This window comes from Mastigoproctus giganteus, chromosome 2 (genome assembly GCF_048544385.1).
Source record: "Mastigoproctus giganteus isolate SK-2022 chromosome 2, ASM4854438v1, whole genome shotgun sequence".
In the NCBI taxonomy this organism is placed as follows: domain Eukaryota; kingdom Metazoa; phylum Arthropoda; class Arachnida; order Uropygi; family Thelyphonidae; genus Mastigoproctus; species Mastigoproctus giganteus.
In genome coordinates this window covers 23,530,467-23,547,433 of record NC_143576.1, presented here as the reverse complement: position 1 = coordinate 23,547,433, position 16,967 = coordinate 23,530,467, and the positions used below count along the sequence as shown (strand labels likewise).

At 36.7% G+C, this 16,967-nt stretch overlaps 1 protein-coding gene across 1 annotated transcript in view; it reads right to left on the bottom strand.

Annotated features, from left to right (window-relative positions):
- Positions 1-16,967, bottom strand: part of LOC150089222 (neuroendocrine convertase 1-like) — a 130,273-nt gene that overhangs the window by 39,582 nt on the left and 73,724 nt on the right. Inside the window, exons 5-9 of the mRNA XM_090389914.1 lie at positions 15,882-15,990; positions 10,796-10,833; positions 4,659-4,735; positions 3,132-3,220; positions 2,363-2,535 (exon numbers count right to left, since the gene is read on the bottom strand). Coding sequence (XP_090246040.1) covers positions 2,363-2,535; positions 3,132-3,220; positions 4,659-4,735; positions 10,796-10,833; positions 15,882-15,990 — 486 coding nt within the window. The remainder of the gene's footprint in view (positions 1-2,362; positions 2,536-3,131; positions 3,221-4,658; positions 4,736-10,795; positions 10,834-15,881; positions 15,991-16,967) is intronic.

The window sequence follows — 16,967 nt, the reverse complement described above, 5'->3', positions numbered from 1 at the left end:
ACAGCATACCAACCACCCATCTTGAACTGTTACGCAGGCCTCTGACCACATCGCCACAGAAAAAACTACCTCTTCACCATCCCAGAGATCCAGCAACAAACTGGCACCAATGACCTACCAACGACTGGGCCCCTGCAAAACTCACTTCAATGAACATATATTCACAAGATGGAAGACTAAGACAAAAAAACTCCACTGCATCGGATGACCTTGGATGGGACCTGCTCCCACACGAGACCTAAAATCAACCGGACATTTTTACCCTCTGGAAAGCAGCTAACTGTCCTGAGAACTGTGACTTCACTAGACTTAACTCAACTACGACTCTTGCAACTCTGCTGCAAACACCTTTGAACTCCTGTGCATCGGATGGCAGCATGGCTGCAAAGTGTGAGCAGCGGCAGGTCCCATTAGGGGCCCAACTGCTAAATGGCCAACAGTACACAACACTACACCTCCCAAAACCCACACTTAAATCTCTGGCGTCAACAGTGTACCGTTAGACATAAACACACTTATTGCTTATTAATTTAATTTGGCAATAACTGTGTGCCATACATTTAGCATAATTCCACAATACATACACGAAGTATAATCAGTGGCGTAGGAGCACCTTGGCATTGGGGCAGGTGCCACTGACAGGTCACATCACTACAGTGCCAAGCTATTTCGACACCCGAGGCCAGCTGACGAAATGGCGCCCCTCGATTATGTTGAATCAAGATGACAGCACAGGTAGGGTGAAAATTAATTTTCACACGATCATTCAAGTCTGCATGCATCCTTACATATGAGTACATACTGCATAGCATCATAGATCTATTTGCTGTCCAGAATGTAACTTTGAAGGGACCAATCAGGCGATCGTTTCATCAGCGCATGCTTGAATGCATAGTAGTTCGCAATTCACGCATTGTGTACAAACTGAATAAGTTATAGTGTTTTTGTGATTGCTGCATAAACAGATAATCGTGAATATTGTGATTTATAATTTAAATAAAACAATAAAGGCCATATTAATTTTAGACATGCCATCAAAGAAAAAAAGTCGACATCAGTACCGCATGGAAAGACTGCATAAAGAGGAAATTAGAAAAAAAACATTCTGCTAGTTTACAAAACTGGATTACAATAAGCCACTCCAAACCTGAAAGTGACAAAGAAAACGAACATGATTGGAATGAAGATGTAATAAATGATGATGCCACTGAAATGGAAGTCCAAGAAAAAGCTCAAACAGTTGAAGTTCTTTTAAAAGAATTAGAAAGTGTGGACAATAACCAACAACAGTTGGCAGAAGAAAATGATGGCTGCAATAATATTAACATGGAACATGTAAGTCTGAATTTTAATGATCCGACCACATGGAACTTTAATACCCACAAAAACAGATCTCTTATGGTGCAACACGGTCCCGAACATATAGTCTTAAATACGTATCCTGTCACAATGACTGATGTTTCAATAATTCGTGGAAATACAAAAATGAAGGTATTGAAAAAAAAAAGAGAGGGAATGGTTATATATTGGCATGGAAAACAATATATTGTTTTCCATGCCAATATATTTATCTCCAGAAATTCAGAATGAATTTATTAATTTGTCAGCAACAAAAGTACGAAGTGAAATAATTTTAAATAACTAAATGCATCAAGTCATATGTTAAGAGTAAGAGTTTTATATCTGTATAATATCGGTGTGGATACACCATATATAACTCTTAAGAAAAGTCTACGATAGTAGTGTGGGAGGCATAATTTCCTCTGTATCTCATATTGTGCTCGATGATAGGCCAATAGCTTTGAAACGGTGCCATTTCACTTCCACGAAACAACAGATGACCGCTTATCCGGATAAAGGAAACTACTGTCTTCTAAATCTCTAACAGGGTGTTTACAATAGAAGGTTGACCAGAGCCTTGGTCTGGCTATGGATATACAGAAAGTAGTTGACTAGCTCGACTTGTCGGTATGTGGGCCAGGTAGTCGGATAGGTTTTACGGGTCCCACTTAGTTGCAAATGGTATTCTCTTTATCTTTTAATTCTGGCTTAGCAACAGCACGCACTATTGCTTGCTTGCTTGAAGGCCATGGGTGCGAACGATGCACCCAGTTAAGTCTCGTAATGCAGTCGTTATAAGAAAATTTTCGTTTCCATAAAACGAAGAAATTAAAAAATTCGGTAGAGAATAAAATTCTATTTAGCGAATTCCAAAAAAATTCGGTAAAAAAGTAAATACTGTATATAATGAAAATAATTAAACTGGGATTTAAATTACATAGCGCTCACACTCGCATAATTTAATTATAAACGAATAGATATATTTCCGATTCTCTTAAAAGAAATTAACTGTTCTTCTAACCTGAAACACTCCTTTTTCTAAAGCTTCAACTGCCAGTCTTTTGGGTCCATCAACAGTCATACCGTCGTCATTGGGGCCCCAAGAGGCACTAAATACATCTATATGGTCCACGTTGTGAGCAATAGAAACAGATTCCACTGAGTCATCTACGTCTCCGTCCAGCATACGAATGCCTAGACGATAACCAGAGATAAGTGTGAACTAACTGCATTACCACTAATATAATCGCATCACGATCTGAAAAGAGATGAGACGATAAATCGAAAGCGAAAAGAAATGAAACATTTTCGTGAGGCGTAGTCACACTCAATATTAACAGCGAAATACGTTTAAATAAAATTTATGCTGTATGGTGCAAGGAAGCCAGAGGCTTATGCTGCACCAGCCAAAAAAAAAAAAAAAAAAAAAAAAAACAAACAAACCCGAGTTACCTTAAGAGAGAGAGAGAGTCAAAAGTAAGTAGAAGGGAATTACCAAGAAAGAGAAGAATGATATTATCCAGCTTAGGACCCTGGGTGTGCCAAGCCCATACTCACCAGATGTGAACCCTTTGTTGTGTGCAGCACCAATACTGGTGCTGCACACGACAAATCATTCTTAACAGAAATAAACAAAAATATGTACAACATTCATATTTATTAATTTCACTATTAAGTATTATTATAAATTAATATAAAGTAAACCAATTATCATTTGTAATTAATCGAATATTAATTTAGAGGTTAGGTTTCTGACAAAAGATGATAGTCTATCACTAAGTTATATTTACCTCCGATTCTTGCATTGTAGGCTACGCCAACACCACATTTTCCATTATCTGCTGTCATAGATACCTCTCCTGCACATCTAGTTCCATGGCTGAAATGAAAGAGGCCTGGATGTTAATCGAAAGGTTTATTTAGAACTAATTAAAATCGATCGTGGTAAAATACATATAATAAAACGTAACAAGCAGTGTATCGAATATTATCCGACCGGAAAACAAATTTCGATGTTTGCATGTAACGAGGCGTATACAACAGAAAAATAGTTGAAAATTATGCTTTCAGAAGTCGCGATTTCTGTAGGAAAAGAACAGTTGTTTTCGAAGTAGAGATGAGATTCTTGTTCCACTGGAGAAACTTTCGTTTAGCAGCCTGCGGTGCAGCTGCGTCAGAGCCCTGAGCTCGGTGGAGGGAATATAAGGAACAGAAACAAATCAATATTCTAGCAAAAGCTTATTTTTCCGGTACTTACCTCATTTATCCGTGTTAATTGCATTAAAGTTTTTGAAGGTGAAGATATTAAAAAGCCCAAATTAATTAAAAGTAGAAAGATTAAGATACATTAGTGATTTAATTAAGATTAAGCTGGAGGAAGAAGAAGTGCACCACCTATTTCTCCGGGTGTCATCTATAAAATTACTATATAAACGGGAAACTAAAATCGTAAACGTTGGAACGTAAAAAGTCAAGAGTCTAAACGATAGCCTTTCGAAAACATTCATCGTCAGTTAGCTGAAGATGAGTAGAAACCGAGTTTAAAAGGAGTTCAAGAGTTCCCATGATGCCGTGCTCAGATATGTGGAAATTTGATGCGTGTGAGGATCCAAATTGGAGAAAGACTAGCCGGCGATTTTGCATTCAGTGAAGATAATAATTAAACAGGGATTTAAATTACATAGCTCACGCTCACATAATTCTATTCTTATATATATATTTCCGATTTTCTTACTAGAAATTAACTGTTCTAATCTTCTCTTTTTTCCAAAGCTTCAACTGCCATTGCTAGAATATTGATTTGAGCAATTAACAAACTACTTTCAGATTTACTATAAATTCTTATTGGAACAGAGACAAATGATAAAGTTATATAAAATAATTGAATTACACAAGCGGAGTCCAAGTTCGTGATATGATTATGCTCGCCCATCTGGTACTAAAGAGGGTTTTTTTTTTTTTTTTTGCCTGCTGATTCGCTTACATTAGAGAGTAAACTTTATTCTCGCAAATCAGGGTTTAAGTTATTATTATCAATAGCTATAAGGTGCAGTGAAGCCTGAGGCTTTTGCTGCACCAGCCAAAAAATTCCTGAGTTACCCAGGGAGAGAGAGAGACTCAGAAGTAGAACGAAATCACCAAGAAAGAGAAGAATGACGATATACAGCTCAGGACCTGGGTGTGCCAAGCCCATACTCACCAGATGTGAGCCCCTGGGGTTAAAGTTGTGCACATTTACGTTTTCAACCAAAGAAAATAATTGCCAAGTCACATTAGTTTCTATTTAAATAGTACTCTTTCAATCACACTATACATACTTATTTGAGTCGAATTCATCATAATTAGGGAAGGGATCTTCGTCATTGTCATTGGTATCCCAGCTTGCTTCTGGATCCTAAAAGAAACAAAAGTGGACTTAAAAAGTCCCAATACTTATCATAAAGCAAATATATATATATATATAATGTTCTTGTTTATATTCTGGCACGACCACCAGGTCAGTGGAGTTTACAGTAAATCGTCTATACAAACTTTAATCGTTTGTATAGACGATTTACTGGTCCACTCAAAGACGATTTACAGGGTTAAGCCCTGGTCCACTCAAAGAGCGTGTGCTACTGCACTCTCGTTCCTGACCACTCGGCCTAAAGTTTAATGAATACATTCACTGGCATATTGGTTGCCTACCGAATATGCCTGCATATGCTTCTCAATTAAAAGCATGAAGAGCTACATATTAGTAATTTAATAAATTTAAAATGTTCTGTTTCTTTGGTACAGCTACCGGATCAGAAAAGTTTACAATTAATAAATGTGTATATGTAAAGGGCGGCAACCGGAACATCTGTTCAGCTCTGCCTCGTGTCTCTGTGAAGAACAGAATCAACTGTAAAGGGCCAGAAGTGTGTTGGTGTAGGTTTGTGTGTGTTCTGTTGTGGCCTCTTGGCTACCCAGAAGCATCAGTCACCTGGACAGATGATTCTGGGTGCTCGTCCACACCACGGAAAGGTGGGCCAGTCCCAGTATATCACGTGCCCGTCTCAAAAGAGACTCTGACCTACCTGGTGTTGCCCGCAGATGGACCAGGATCCTCTGGGGGCCCATTCCGGAGAAACAACAACAAACAAACAAACAAAAAAAAAAAACATCCACTCGTGGTGCATGTTTTGAGAGGGGGAAAAAAAAAGAAGAAAATGAAGGAAAAGAAAAAAAATGGATGCAAAGTATTATGAAAATAAAATCAGATAATTTTAAGATAATTAATTTTCTCTCTCTCTCTCTCTCTTATTTCAATTAATATGTTTAACCTATTTAACAGTCACACTGCTGCTGCACTCTCACGCTTGGCTACGTCTACTCTACTCATCTGATTAGTCTGTGACAACTACAAATTGCTACTGCAGTCCTCAGCAAGGGTATCGCTAATAACGTGAATGTTACAATTAAAGAAAAAAATATATATATAAAACTTAAGCAGTTAACCACTGCGACGTTTGTTCAGTCTAGTTCTATTTCTCTATTAATTGCACTGAAAGGAATCAGTGCCGATTTTATACATGTACGGACCACTAGGCAAATTGGTGAACTCGGGCCCTATTCTTAAAAGTTTTATATTGACATTTAATTAAAGGTTACACGGATAATCTGGAATAATAGAATCGATTTTTTTTTTTGGCCACGTGCAGTCGACCTAAGCGCTGAGAGTCAGCTCATCTGAAATCTAGCGATGAGCTTTCACTGAACGATGCATAAATAAAATATTACTTTTATTTAAAAAAAATGTAAATTATTGTTAGAAAATAATATAAAAATATGTAACAGATAGAATTCGTTTTTACTATCAAACATAAAAACATTTTCATAAAAATTATTTCACTCCGGGGAGTGCCGGGCCCCTAAAAAGATGGGGCCCAAGACAGCTGTCTAGGTTTGCCTAGTGGTAAAAACGGCCCTGAAAGGAATAAATTTCCACCGTTCCGTATAATACCGATTTTCCACTTCCTCAATATGAAAAGCTCTTCGAAGAATTATTTTCTTTAATGTCTAGATTTCAGCAGAATAGTTAATTTTATAGTACAGTCTTTGCGGTGAAGAAGGATGTTGAAAATTATTTTACAGCCAAATGGCACATAGAAAAATTTTATTTTAGTCTGGGTACATGTAAAAAAAAAACCAGTTTCCTAGCTGCTGTTGTCAATAGTTTTATTGCGAAATGTCACTCTTCATAGCAATAAAACTTCTAAGTAGCGAACACCATACGCAAGAAATTCTTGAAAAACTCAAGAAATTCTTGTCCAAAGTAACATTACGAAATGCATACAAAATAACACTTGGATTCCACGTATTTCATTTTGTTATTCGACTTAGACCCGCAAACCGTAATAAACCCCTTACAATCGAGAGCAGTTTACTGTTGTTGCATTTAGCCCAATTTTAGCATGAAACCTATTTTAAGGTTTACTTTTCCACTTCCCAAAATTGACAATCTTGAAAAGTAAACTTTCGAGATTGTGAATTTCTTATAACAAATGCGCTTCCATATTGAGCTACTGTTTACAGAGAGACCAATATGTAGTGCGGTATTAAACAGGCAACAAGGAATGGCTTGGTTGCATAATCAAAGTCGGCTATGTATACATATAGCATCGATATGACCGATGTCACGTCCTCACATATGTTTGTGAGTTTTGGTTTCTTCACCTACGTAACAGAGTACTGTATACGCTTACCACTTCCTTTAGTGTACTAAAATGTCCCTATGTAACTTTTAAAAGAAAGAGCAAAAACGATTGAATTTAAAAGGAAACAGTGGTTCTTAATGCGCATTTCATTGTAATACTCTACTACGCAAGATGAAAAATATAACTGAAAAAAGGGAGGGGGGGGGGTTAGATTTGCACAGTGAATATATGATTAACACGAATTTTCAAGGAAAATTTTTTTTAATTAGCATTAGTAGAGGTATCTGATGCAAGAAAGCAAGCTTATACAGCGTAGGCAAAAAAAAAAAAAAAAAAAAAAAAACTTTCCCATTTCACCCGTCCATTCGCTCCAAATGTTTTCCAGTTCTTCTTTCAATTTATTTAAGCTATCGACTTCCACAACGACAAATGGAAGTTTGTTCCAGCAATCAATCATCCACTGACTAAAGGCAAATTTCAGCATATCTATTCTACGACTGTCTTTATTCAAGCTGAATTAATGTCCCCCTCAGGTGCGTAATCTCAGCAAGAGGAAGAATCCCACTGAGCTTGCTCAAACCGTTCAAAGCCTTATACACCTCAATCAGATCACCTCGTGGTGAGTAGTCTCCAGACGCTGCAATTTGCAGAACTAAGCCTTTCTTGGTACAAGCAACGCTTTATTCCTCTCACCAATCTCGTTGCTCTTCTCTGTATTCGTTCCAGCAGTTCAACATCCTTTCTGAAATGAGGCCTCCAGACCTGTATGCAGTACTCAAGGTGTCGAATGACCATTTCCTTATATAAAGTGATAATCACCTCCTTATCTCCGCTAGCAAAATTCCTATATATAATTTACAAGACCACATGAGCTGCTCTGGCAGTGTGTCTGCACTGTTCAGAAAACTTCATATCTAACTGCACAATTACCCCCAAGTGTTTTTCATTTTTCCACTACCCTAAGTGTTGAACCGCACAGTTGTTACATCACTCTGGGGTTGCTGCTACCCATGTGCAGTACTTTGCATTTGTCAATGTTAAACTTCAGTTGCCACTTCTCAGTCCATCTGTCCAACTTTTCTAGACCCTGTTGCAGTAGCATAATATCATTAATAACCCTGCCAATCTTCGTATCGTATGAAACTTAGACATTACGCACGATATACCTTCATCAGTATCATTGATAAATATACAAAACAACGATGGGCCCAACACCGAACACTGGTGGACTCCACTAATAACATTAGTTCACGAAGAACAGTGTCCATTGATTACCACTCTCTCTTTTCTTCCACTCATCCATCCCTTCATCCATAGCAGCAACTTTTTGCCCTTAATAATGCCACACTGCTCCAATTTGTACAGTAGTCTTCCATGTGCTCACATCTGGTGAGTATGGGCTTGGCACACCCAGGGTCCTGAGCTGGATATCATCATCATTCTTCTCTTTCTTGGTGATTCCCTTCTACTTTTGACTTTCTCTCTCTCTCAGGGTTACTTGGGAACTTTTTTTTTCCTGGTTCAGCATAAGCCTCAGGCTTCCTTGCATCATATGGATATTAATAATAATAATAGTGTCCAACAGTATCAAAAGCTTTCCTGAAATCCCAGTAAATGATATCAAAATTATTTTTTGTATCCAGTTTCTTTGCGACCACATCATAATATCCAATCAAAATTGGCCAGACAAGACTCCCTCTTAACAAACCCATGCTGTGTCTCAATTGTAACTGGAGTCTTGTCAAGATGATCCTGCAATGCTTCTTTAATCAGTGACTCCATTATTTTCTCTGGAACCTAAGTTAAACTAACAGGTCTGTAATTACTCGGGATACATTTTCACATCTCCGGTTCTTAGGGACCTCCCCTGAGTCCAAGGATGCTTTCATAATTATGGCTTACTTCCTTCACCGCCTCCTTTAATATAACTGGATAGATTCCATCCACCTCAGGTGCCTTATGTTTAACTTCAACAATTTCTTCTTCGCTTTGCTCTGTTATTACAAAATCCTTTAGCTCTGTGTTAGAGTTTGATAAGCTTCTGCCCCCACTTCCCTACAGAATTCCTCATGTATGAATGAATGTAGATTCAAAATATTCATTTAGTTTGTCAGCTCCCTGAACAGGATCTTCAACAGTCGAACTATCGATATCAAGTAGACAAATCTGATTCATCACCTTCCTTCTCGAGTTTTATTTGCTGTTTTTGTTTGCATCATTTGCCAAAGATTTCTCGTAATCTACCTTCACTTGCCTAACCTCCTTTGTGACTTGATAATTTATATGCATTTTAGTTCACTGCCACGAGTCTCATTAGTTCATCTGACATCAATTTAGGCCTAAACCTTGAACGGTATTTCTGAGTATGAAAAGCCTAGTAACTTCCATGATTAATTCCTTGAATGTTTTCCCATTTAGAATTTGCTGTTGGTAACATCATGTTGGTCCCACTGTTGGATCACGTTTACGAAAGCAAAAAGCCTTCCATTATCTGCAGATTCTTACTACATGAATAACCACTGTTGATAATCAGATCAAGAGTATTACTCCCTCTGGTTGCCTCTTGGAAATTCTGCTGTAGAAAACAATAATCCAATAAATCCACAATAGTCTTGTTAGTGTGAGAGTGACCAATCCACAAGTTCCAGTCAATATCTGGAAAGTTAAAATCCCCCATTATAAGACATTCTGCTGACTTACTGGCCGATTCTATTTTCGCCTATAAGTTAAAATATACAGTAGGTTTGTAACATGTGGCAACCCTAAATAAATTATTTTGATTGCTTGTTATTCCAATTCGAGAAACCCAGTTAAGATCTTGCAGCAACAGCAAATCTATAAGCGGATTAATGAAAAACAGTATTTATTTTTTAATCTCTAATTAGAACTTAAGATAACTTTTTTTTATTATTAAAACGAAAGAACACGGGGCGATATTAATTCTAATATAGGGACTGTTTTATCGGTGAAAGGAAAAGAAATTAAGAATCATGACAGAAAGATCTAAATGTTTTTATGTCAGCGGTTCCCAACCTTTTGAAGTTTGAAATCCCTTTTTAACCACAAAAAATTTCTCGCATCTCGCATGACAGGAGTTATACTTTTAGTATCCGTTGATTGAGAAAATACATAATAACAAAAAGCTACTATGAATCCAGTATCGCTTTTAAATGAACTTATTATTAATTTACACAGTATATTTTTTTTGGGATCGAAATATGGCAATGCTTGGTACTCACATAGTTTTGTGACCTCCTTACAATAACTCTGCAGCCCAAGGAATTCGTCTGGTTGGGAAACACTACTGTAATAAGTCGTTCTTATCATAAAAGGCCTAACAAAAATTGGCACAACACAATGATTTTTTTCTGCATTCGGGTGATTTATTTAAATCAATGGAAGAAGAATATGCCAATGTTTTGATTTTTTTTAAACTTATTTTAATGTTTTTGACCACTAAACTTGTCAAAAACGCACCTCACTTTTACGTATATCAGACGAAAATTTGAAACATTAAATGAATATGACACAAACGAAAGTGATCGCGTTTCATTCTGGCCTTACAAACGTTAAGTTAAAAAGGCAACTGATAAAATTAAATTTTATACAAAAAAAAAAAAAGTTCGACTGTACACAACGACAGAATCATGCGTTGCGGGCTTGTTTCTGTCGCTGTCTGCTACAAATAATATTTTTTTATTGCTATTAAGTAATTACTTTTTAACGTTAGAAGGAAGTAATAATATTATTAGATTCGGTAACTAATCACTTACATAATTCCTTATAAGGTCTGTATGATTCCATTCTAGACCTGTAACAGAGAAAAAAGGAAATTTTATAGTAATTACGAGAATTTCAGCAATAAACAATTTTACTTTTAATATAGTTCATATTTATCTCCAGAAGCTCACATCTGATGAGTATGGGCTTGGCAAACCCAGGACCCTGAGCTGGATATTATCATTCTTCTCTTTCTTGGTGAGTCCTTTCTACTTCTCTCTCTCAGGGTAACTCGGGGAATTTTTGTTTTGGCTGGTGCAGCATAAGCCTCAGGCTTCCTTGCACCATATGGCTAATAAAAAGTTAACTTTGTGCTTGAGTAGGATTTGTAAATTAAAAAATAACAATAATAATGAAATTTTGTTTTATAAGTGCACTTTCATATAAGGATTTTATAAATTTTAAGGGGAAAACAGTTATGTACTCAGATTCTTGATCAAAATGTGGAATAATGACCATCAACTTTGATTTTGCTGTACCATAAGCGGATCGACAAACATTTGCATCACATATTTACCGGGGGGGGGGGGTCAAAAAGATTTGTATTCACCTAGAAATAGTTGTGATAGAAGATCGAATGAAGCAAACACGATGTATTACACTTTTTCAACATGGTCACCAGACAAAATGACACATTGTTGCCGCCTCTCAACACACTTGCGCAGGCCAATTTTGTAGAAGTCCTCTGACTGTCCTTCAAACCACGACTCGGCAGCAGAAAAGTGTTTTCCACGAAGAAAGGATTTCATGACAGGAAAGAAGAAATCCCAGGGTGCAATGTCGGAGGAATAAGCAGGATGCGACAATATTTCAAACGTTAGTTGTCAAACCCCACTGCAGCATGAGAGGAATGTGTAGGGGCGTTATCGTGGAGCAGCCGCACACCTTTTGACAGCTTACCCCTCCTTTTTTTTTTATAGCGGCACGTAGCTTTATGAGGAAGTCGGAATAATACTTCGCCATCATAGTACAGCCCTTTTGGAGGTACGTAATCTGTTAGTATTACACCATGTTGATCCTAAAAAAACTGATAGCATCACCTTACTGGCGGTTGCGCCTTTGCCTTTTTGAGGGGAGATTCTGCATGCTTCCATTGTTTTGACAGTTGTTTAGTTTCAGGATCATAGTGATAGATCCAAGTTTCATCCATGGAGACTAAAAGTGAAAAAACTTCTCTTGCTTTTCCTGGCACATCGACAACATTTCATGTGCACATTGTTCCCTTTCCTTCTTCTAGTAAGGGCTCAAAAGTCTGGGAATCCATCTAGCAGACACTTTACTCATATACAACTGTTGGCGGAAGATGTTCTCCACAGACCTTACGCTAATTTGGAGCTCTGCAGCTAATTTTTTGACGAATGAAGACAAATCTAATAAATTGTTAGATCTTCCAGGATTAATGCCTCAGTTTTTGCAACACTCTCCCATTACAGCAGTTTCTGGACATCGTGGGATTTCTTCATCATTCACTGAGATTCTTCTACATTTGTCGTTAATACCAATGTGCAACAATACGGTAAATTGGGCAGTCGTCTCCGTAAACAGCGACCATTTCTTCGTGCATTGCTTTGGATGTTTTCCCTTGCATCTAAATCAATCCCTTGATACGGAATCATTGATCAGTATTCTACTTTATCCATTGTGACACTTCACTTCATTCAGCGCTGCAAAGAAAAAATAAATAAATTGTTAGGTCGAAACCAAAATTTGTGTGGTTGCTATAAATATTTCAACGCATTAAACAAAAAAAATCATCTTTCTGTCACACCTATTTGGTGAATATAAATCTTTTGAACCCTCCTCAACAAAAAAAAAAAAAAAACAAAACTTATTATTGAAGTTCTTAGCAATAAAAATGCTTTAAGGGAGAAGAACTGCATTAAAGTATCATTTACAAGAACATTAACAAAATAATGAATGGAATTTAAATACATAACTGAACTCGGAAAAATGAGATTAATTCAAAATCCTGAATATTTTCGACATCATGCAAAGCTGATGAAATTTATCGTTAATATTTCTTAATATACAAGGCAGGCCACAAGTTGTGAGATAGTTGGCTTTCGTAATACTTTTTTTCTCGACAAATACTTGTTAATTATGAGATCCTTGTCAATCAATTAGGCCCCCTGGAGAGAATGTGCAAGATTCATGGGCAGAATTTTTCTCAGCGTGGTTTATGCTTGTTAGCAGGAAAGACTGCTTCTATAGGGATGGGATACACTTAAATAGAAAGCGTGCAAGAATATTTGCTGATTCTATCGAGGCTGTGTTAGGTGGGTAGAAAACCTGCTAGCGTAGGGGATACAGACTAATAGATCAACAATAGCCACAGGAAGAGGTGAAAGTGATTCTTGAACAGCTTCTATTGGAATGAGCAGCAGTCTTGAAAGCAAGGTGCTGGAGATTTCAAGAACTGCTGGGAGTCATTATGAAACAAGTGAATACATGGGCTGTGTCAGAGTAACTAAGAGTAAGAACAGGTGCATGTATACTTGCATGTACACCAATACTAAGAGTATAGTAAATTAGTAAATAAACAATGACATTGTAGGAATAGCGGAGCCATGGTGTCACCCAGATATAAAGGATGCAAAATTTGAATATGAGGAGTACAATTTATACAGAAAGGACAGACACGACGGGAGGGGGGATTATGTTCTTAGTTAAGATGCACATAAAATCTAAGGCAGTGCATCTAGTTGACATGGGTGGACAGTGCAACGTTGAGTCAGTTTGGTGCAACATAAGCAATGGGAATGCAAAAATGAGAGTAGGAGTGTGTTATAGTCCTAATGACTCTGATCAGTACAACGAACAGGGAAATAGAGTGGGCCAGTAAATCAGAATGTCTTATAATGGACGAATTTAACATTTCAGATATTGACTGGAACTTGTGGATTGGTCACTCGCACACTAGCAAGGCTTTTGTGGATTTATTAGATGACTGTTTTCTACAGCAGCACGTTCGAAAGGCAACCAGAGGGAGTAATATTCTTGATCGGATTATCAGCAGACTATTCATGCATTATTCTACAGATAAAAGAACCATTAGGTGGCAATGATCACAATGTATATATTTGGGGTTTACTTAAAAGATCCAATTACCATCAAGGGTAAGGGATGAGTTTTTGCTGTTTTACAGTAGTCTCAGACAGTTTTTAAATTCTATACAGTAGGACTAGCTGATGATGTTACCATCATCAGATTCTAAATGGGAAGCATTCAAAGAATTAGTCATAGAAGCTATTAGGCTTCTCATACCAATGAAGAAATACTCTTCAAGGTAGGCCTGAACGGATGTCAAATGAACTGATGAAACTTGTGGCATAGAAGAAAAGTGCATGGGATGCATATAAATTATCGAGCAATACAGAAGCCAGTGGTTGATATAAACTAGTCTGCAATCAATGACAAAGGAGGTCAGCAAGTAATTTTCTCAACAAAATTGTTTTGGTATAATAAATGGACATTCTAATGATCATCACGGAAGTTTTCAATTTAAATGAGCATACTAATAATCATAATTGTATGTACTGGGAAGCTAAATTCTCATATTCAAATTGAAAAAAAAATTATTTTGAACAGTTCGGGATAGAATATCACCTAATCAAGCTTAGGCCTTTTTAATTCAGCGCTACTCTTACTGCAGAGTGTACCTTCTTGAAGCGTGTTAAATACATTTCGTCTATCCACACTCTAAGAAAAAAATGTTGCTTCTTGCAAGTTGATGTTGTTCTTTCAATATTCTCTTGCTGGATGATATCCGGTCGAAAAATTTCCTGAAAAGCGGAACCAGGAGATAGCCAAATTAATTCGAAGAATGTGTTTTTTTTTTTTTTTTTTTTTTTTTTTTTTTTAATGTGGAGTTATCACTTAAAAGGCAGTGTGTACTGTTATAAAAACAGTACTGCAGACATGCCTAAAATAGTTTTAAAATTAATCGAGTTCAATCAGCTGAAATGTGGCAAATATGCCGATGTTACGTGTTAAGCCTAATGAGCTCTACTTTGGTATTAGTCATACTAAATTTTGGTCATTATAAAATTCTAATAATTATTTTATAGCACTATCACAACTATTTATATGCACTTAAATGAGCTTAAATGGAGCAGACGTTATCTACGGCTCTGCTTCCCCCCACCCACACCACATTATCGGATTTCTAATAAAGTGAAAATAAATTGCGTCAAAAGCCCTTGTATCATCAAAAAAGCTGTAAACACTTTCAAATGTTCATGGAACACTAACCATTTATATGAACGTAAATTCTCAAACAAAAAAATGATAGATAAATTGAATTTTTTAAAATCGTCACTGGAAATGTAATTTCAGCCATGCCGAAAAACATTTTGCTAATGTAAAACTCTGGCAATAACTGCCGTAATGGACATTGTACTTATACTGTGTTATACAAATAAGGATTATTTAATTTATTTCGTTAGCAAGTTGTTTGTATTATCCAATTTGCAAATACAAATTTGGGGATCATATCGAAGGACTGTAGAGTCCATAGAAAATTTTCAGAAATTCTCTATCCATCTGCGCATGTCCCAAGAATTTCTATAATTTTTTATACATTTTTATGATTTTTTTCTTGTAATTGTTGCTTAATTTTGACTCACCCTCTGTTTATAGCTGTACTGTATATAATTTGGTTTCTTGGTAGGTTTTTCTCGTATACTGCATTGCGTCTCAAAATGATTGGGAACTTTGAATCCTGAGGTGGAGGTATCAAACGTGCAACGCATAGAATACAACTCTCCTTTTGCAATACAGTAAAATCCAGTTACAACGAACTTCGCAGGGTGAACGGATCATTTTGTTGTTCCAACATTTTATAACTATAGGGATCGAAATTCGTAATCAAATATCATTCGATATTTTTGTTTTGTGGAACGTTGCCGGAACTCTGTACAATTGAGTCACGCAGAAGAGAGGGGGAGGATAATATATGATTTATTCAGAAATGTGGAAAACGTAGAGGGTGTAATTGGCATCAGAATCTGATGCCAATGCAGTTCTCTACTTATTTTGACTGTATGAGACCAAAAAACTGAATATTTTAAAACTACGTACCATCGTCCATGACAGTCACTACAACGCCTTTTCCTGTGTATCCCATATCCCAGACCTGCGTAATATGTAAATCCAATTCAGGAAGGTGTTTCATGTTGCGTGTGTCATGCTGCAAAAAGAAATTCGGAGAATTAAATTTCATTATCATAATCGGAAATATTGAGCAGCTCTCTTTATACAAGGCTAAATAAAGGTAATATGAATTCCAGTATACAAATAGGTAGCGCACTAAGGCGTCATTTTAATACGCAGTAAAATCAAGAAACAATCAAAGTTTGCAAAATGACATCATTACTATAATATCTCATTTTGTAAAATCCTTGCCATGCACTTTCGAATAAGTAGCGCTTTCCAAATAGAAAGGACCAGTGTTGCTTATTCTCCACTGGGAATAAGCAACACTACTCCCAGGGGATCACATCTGTTGAGTATGGACTTGGCACACCCAGGGTCCTGAGCTGGATATCATCATTCTTATCTTTCTTGGTGATTCCCTTCTACCCCTTCTCCCCCCCCTCTCTCTCTCTCAGGGTAATTCAGAAATTTTTTTTTGGCTGGTGCAGCATAAGCCTCAGGCTTCCTTGCACCATATAGCTAATAATAATACTCTTTAAAAATAAATAATAATAAGCAACATTAGTTTTCTCTATGTGGAAAGCGTAACTTTTCCGAAAGCACGGCTGGGCAGTTCGTTGTGAAGGATTTCACAATATGAGATGTTGCGGTGCCATTTTGCACCAAATTATAATAATACCCAATAGGTATTATTACGTTCCTGCAGCTAAAGGCCACGAAAGTATCATGTTTAATTCAGGTATATAGTAATGGAATTTATCTTAACTGTTAATTAAAAGCTGAAAATATTTTAAAAACTATTAAAATACTATATCATAAAAAATAGCATACATTGCAAGCTATTCTTAAATCACTTACAATTAACTGTATATAGGGAAAAGACGGGATCACTTCAGCTCAATGTAAGATGACAACGTTAAGGCCTTTTTTTTTTTTTAATCTTTTTGAAGGTGAAACGTATATTTCATGGCTGTTCTATCCGGCATTACCGAAACTATTCTTAAATTTAAA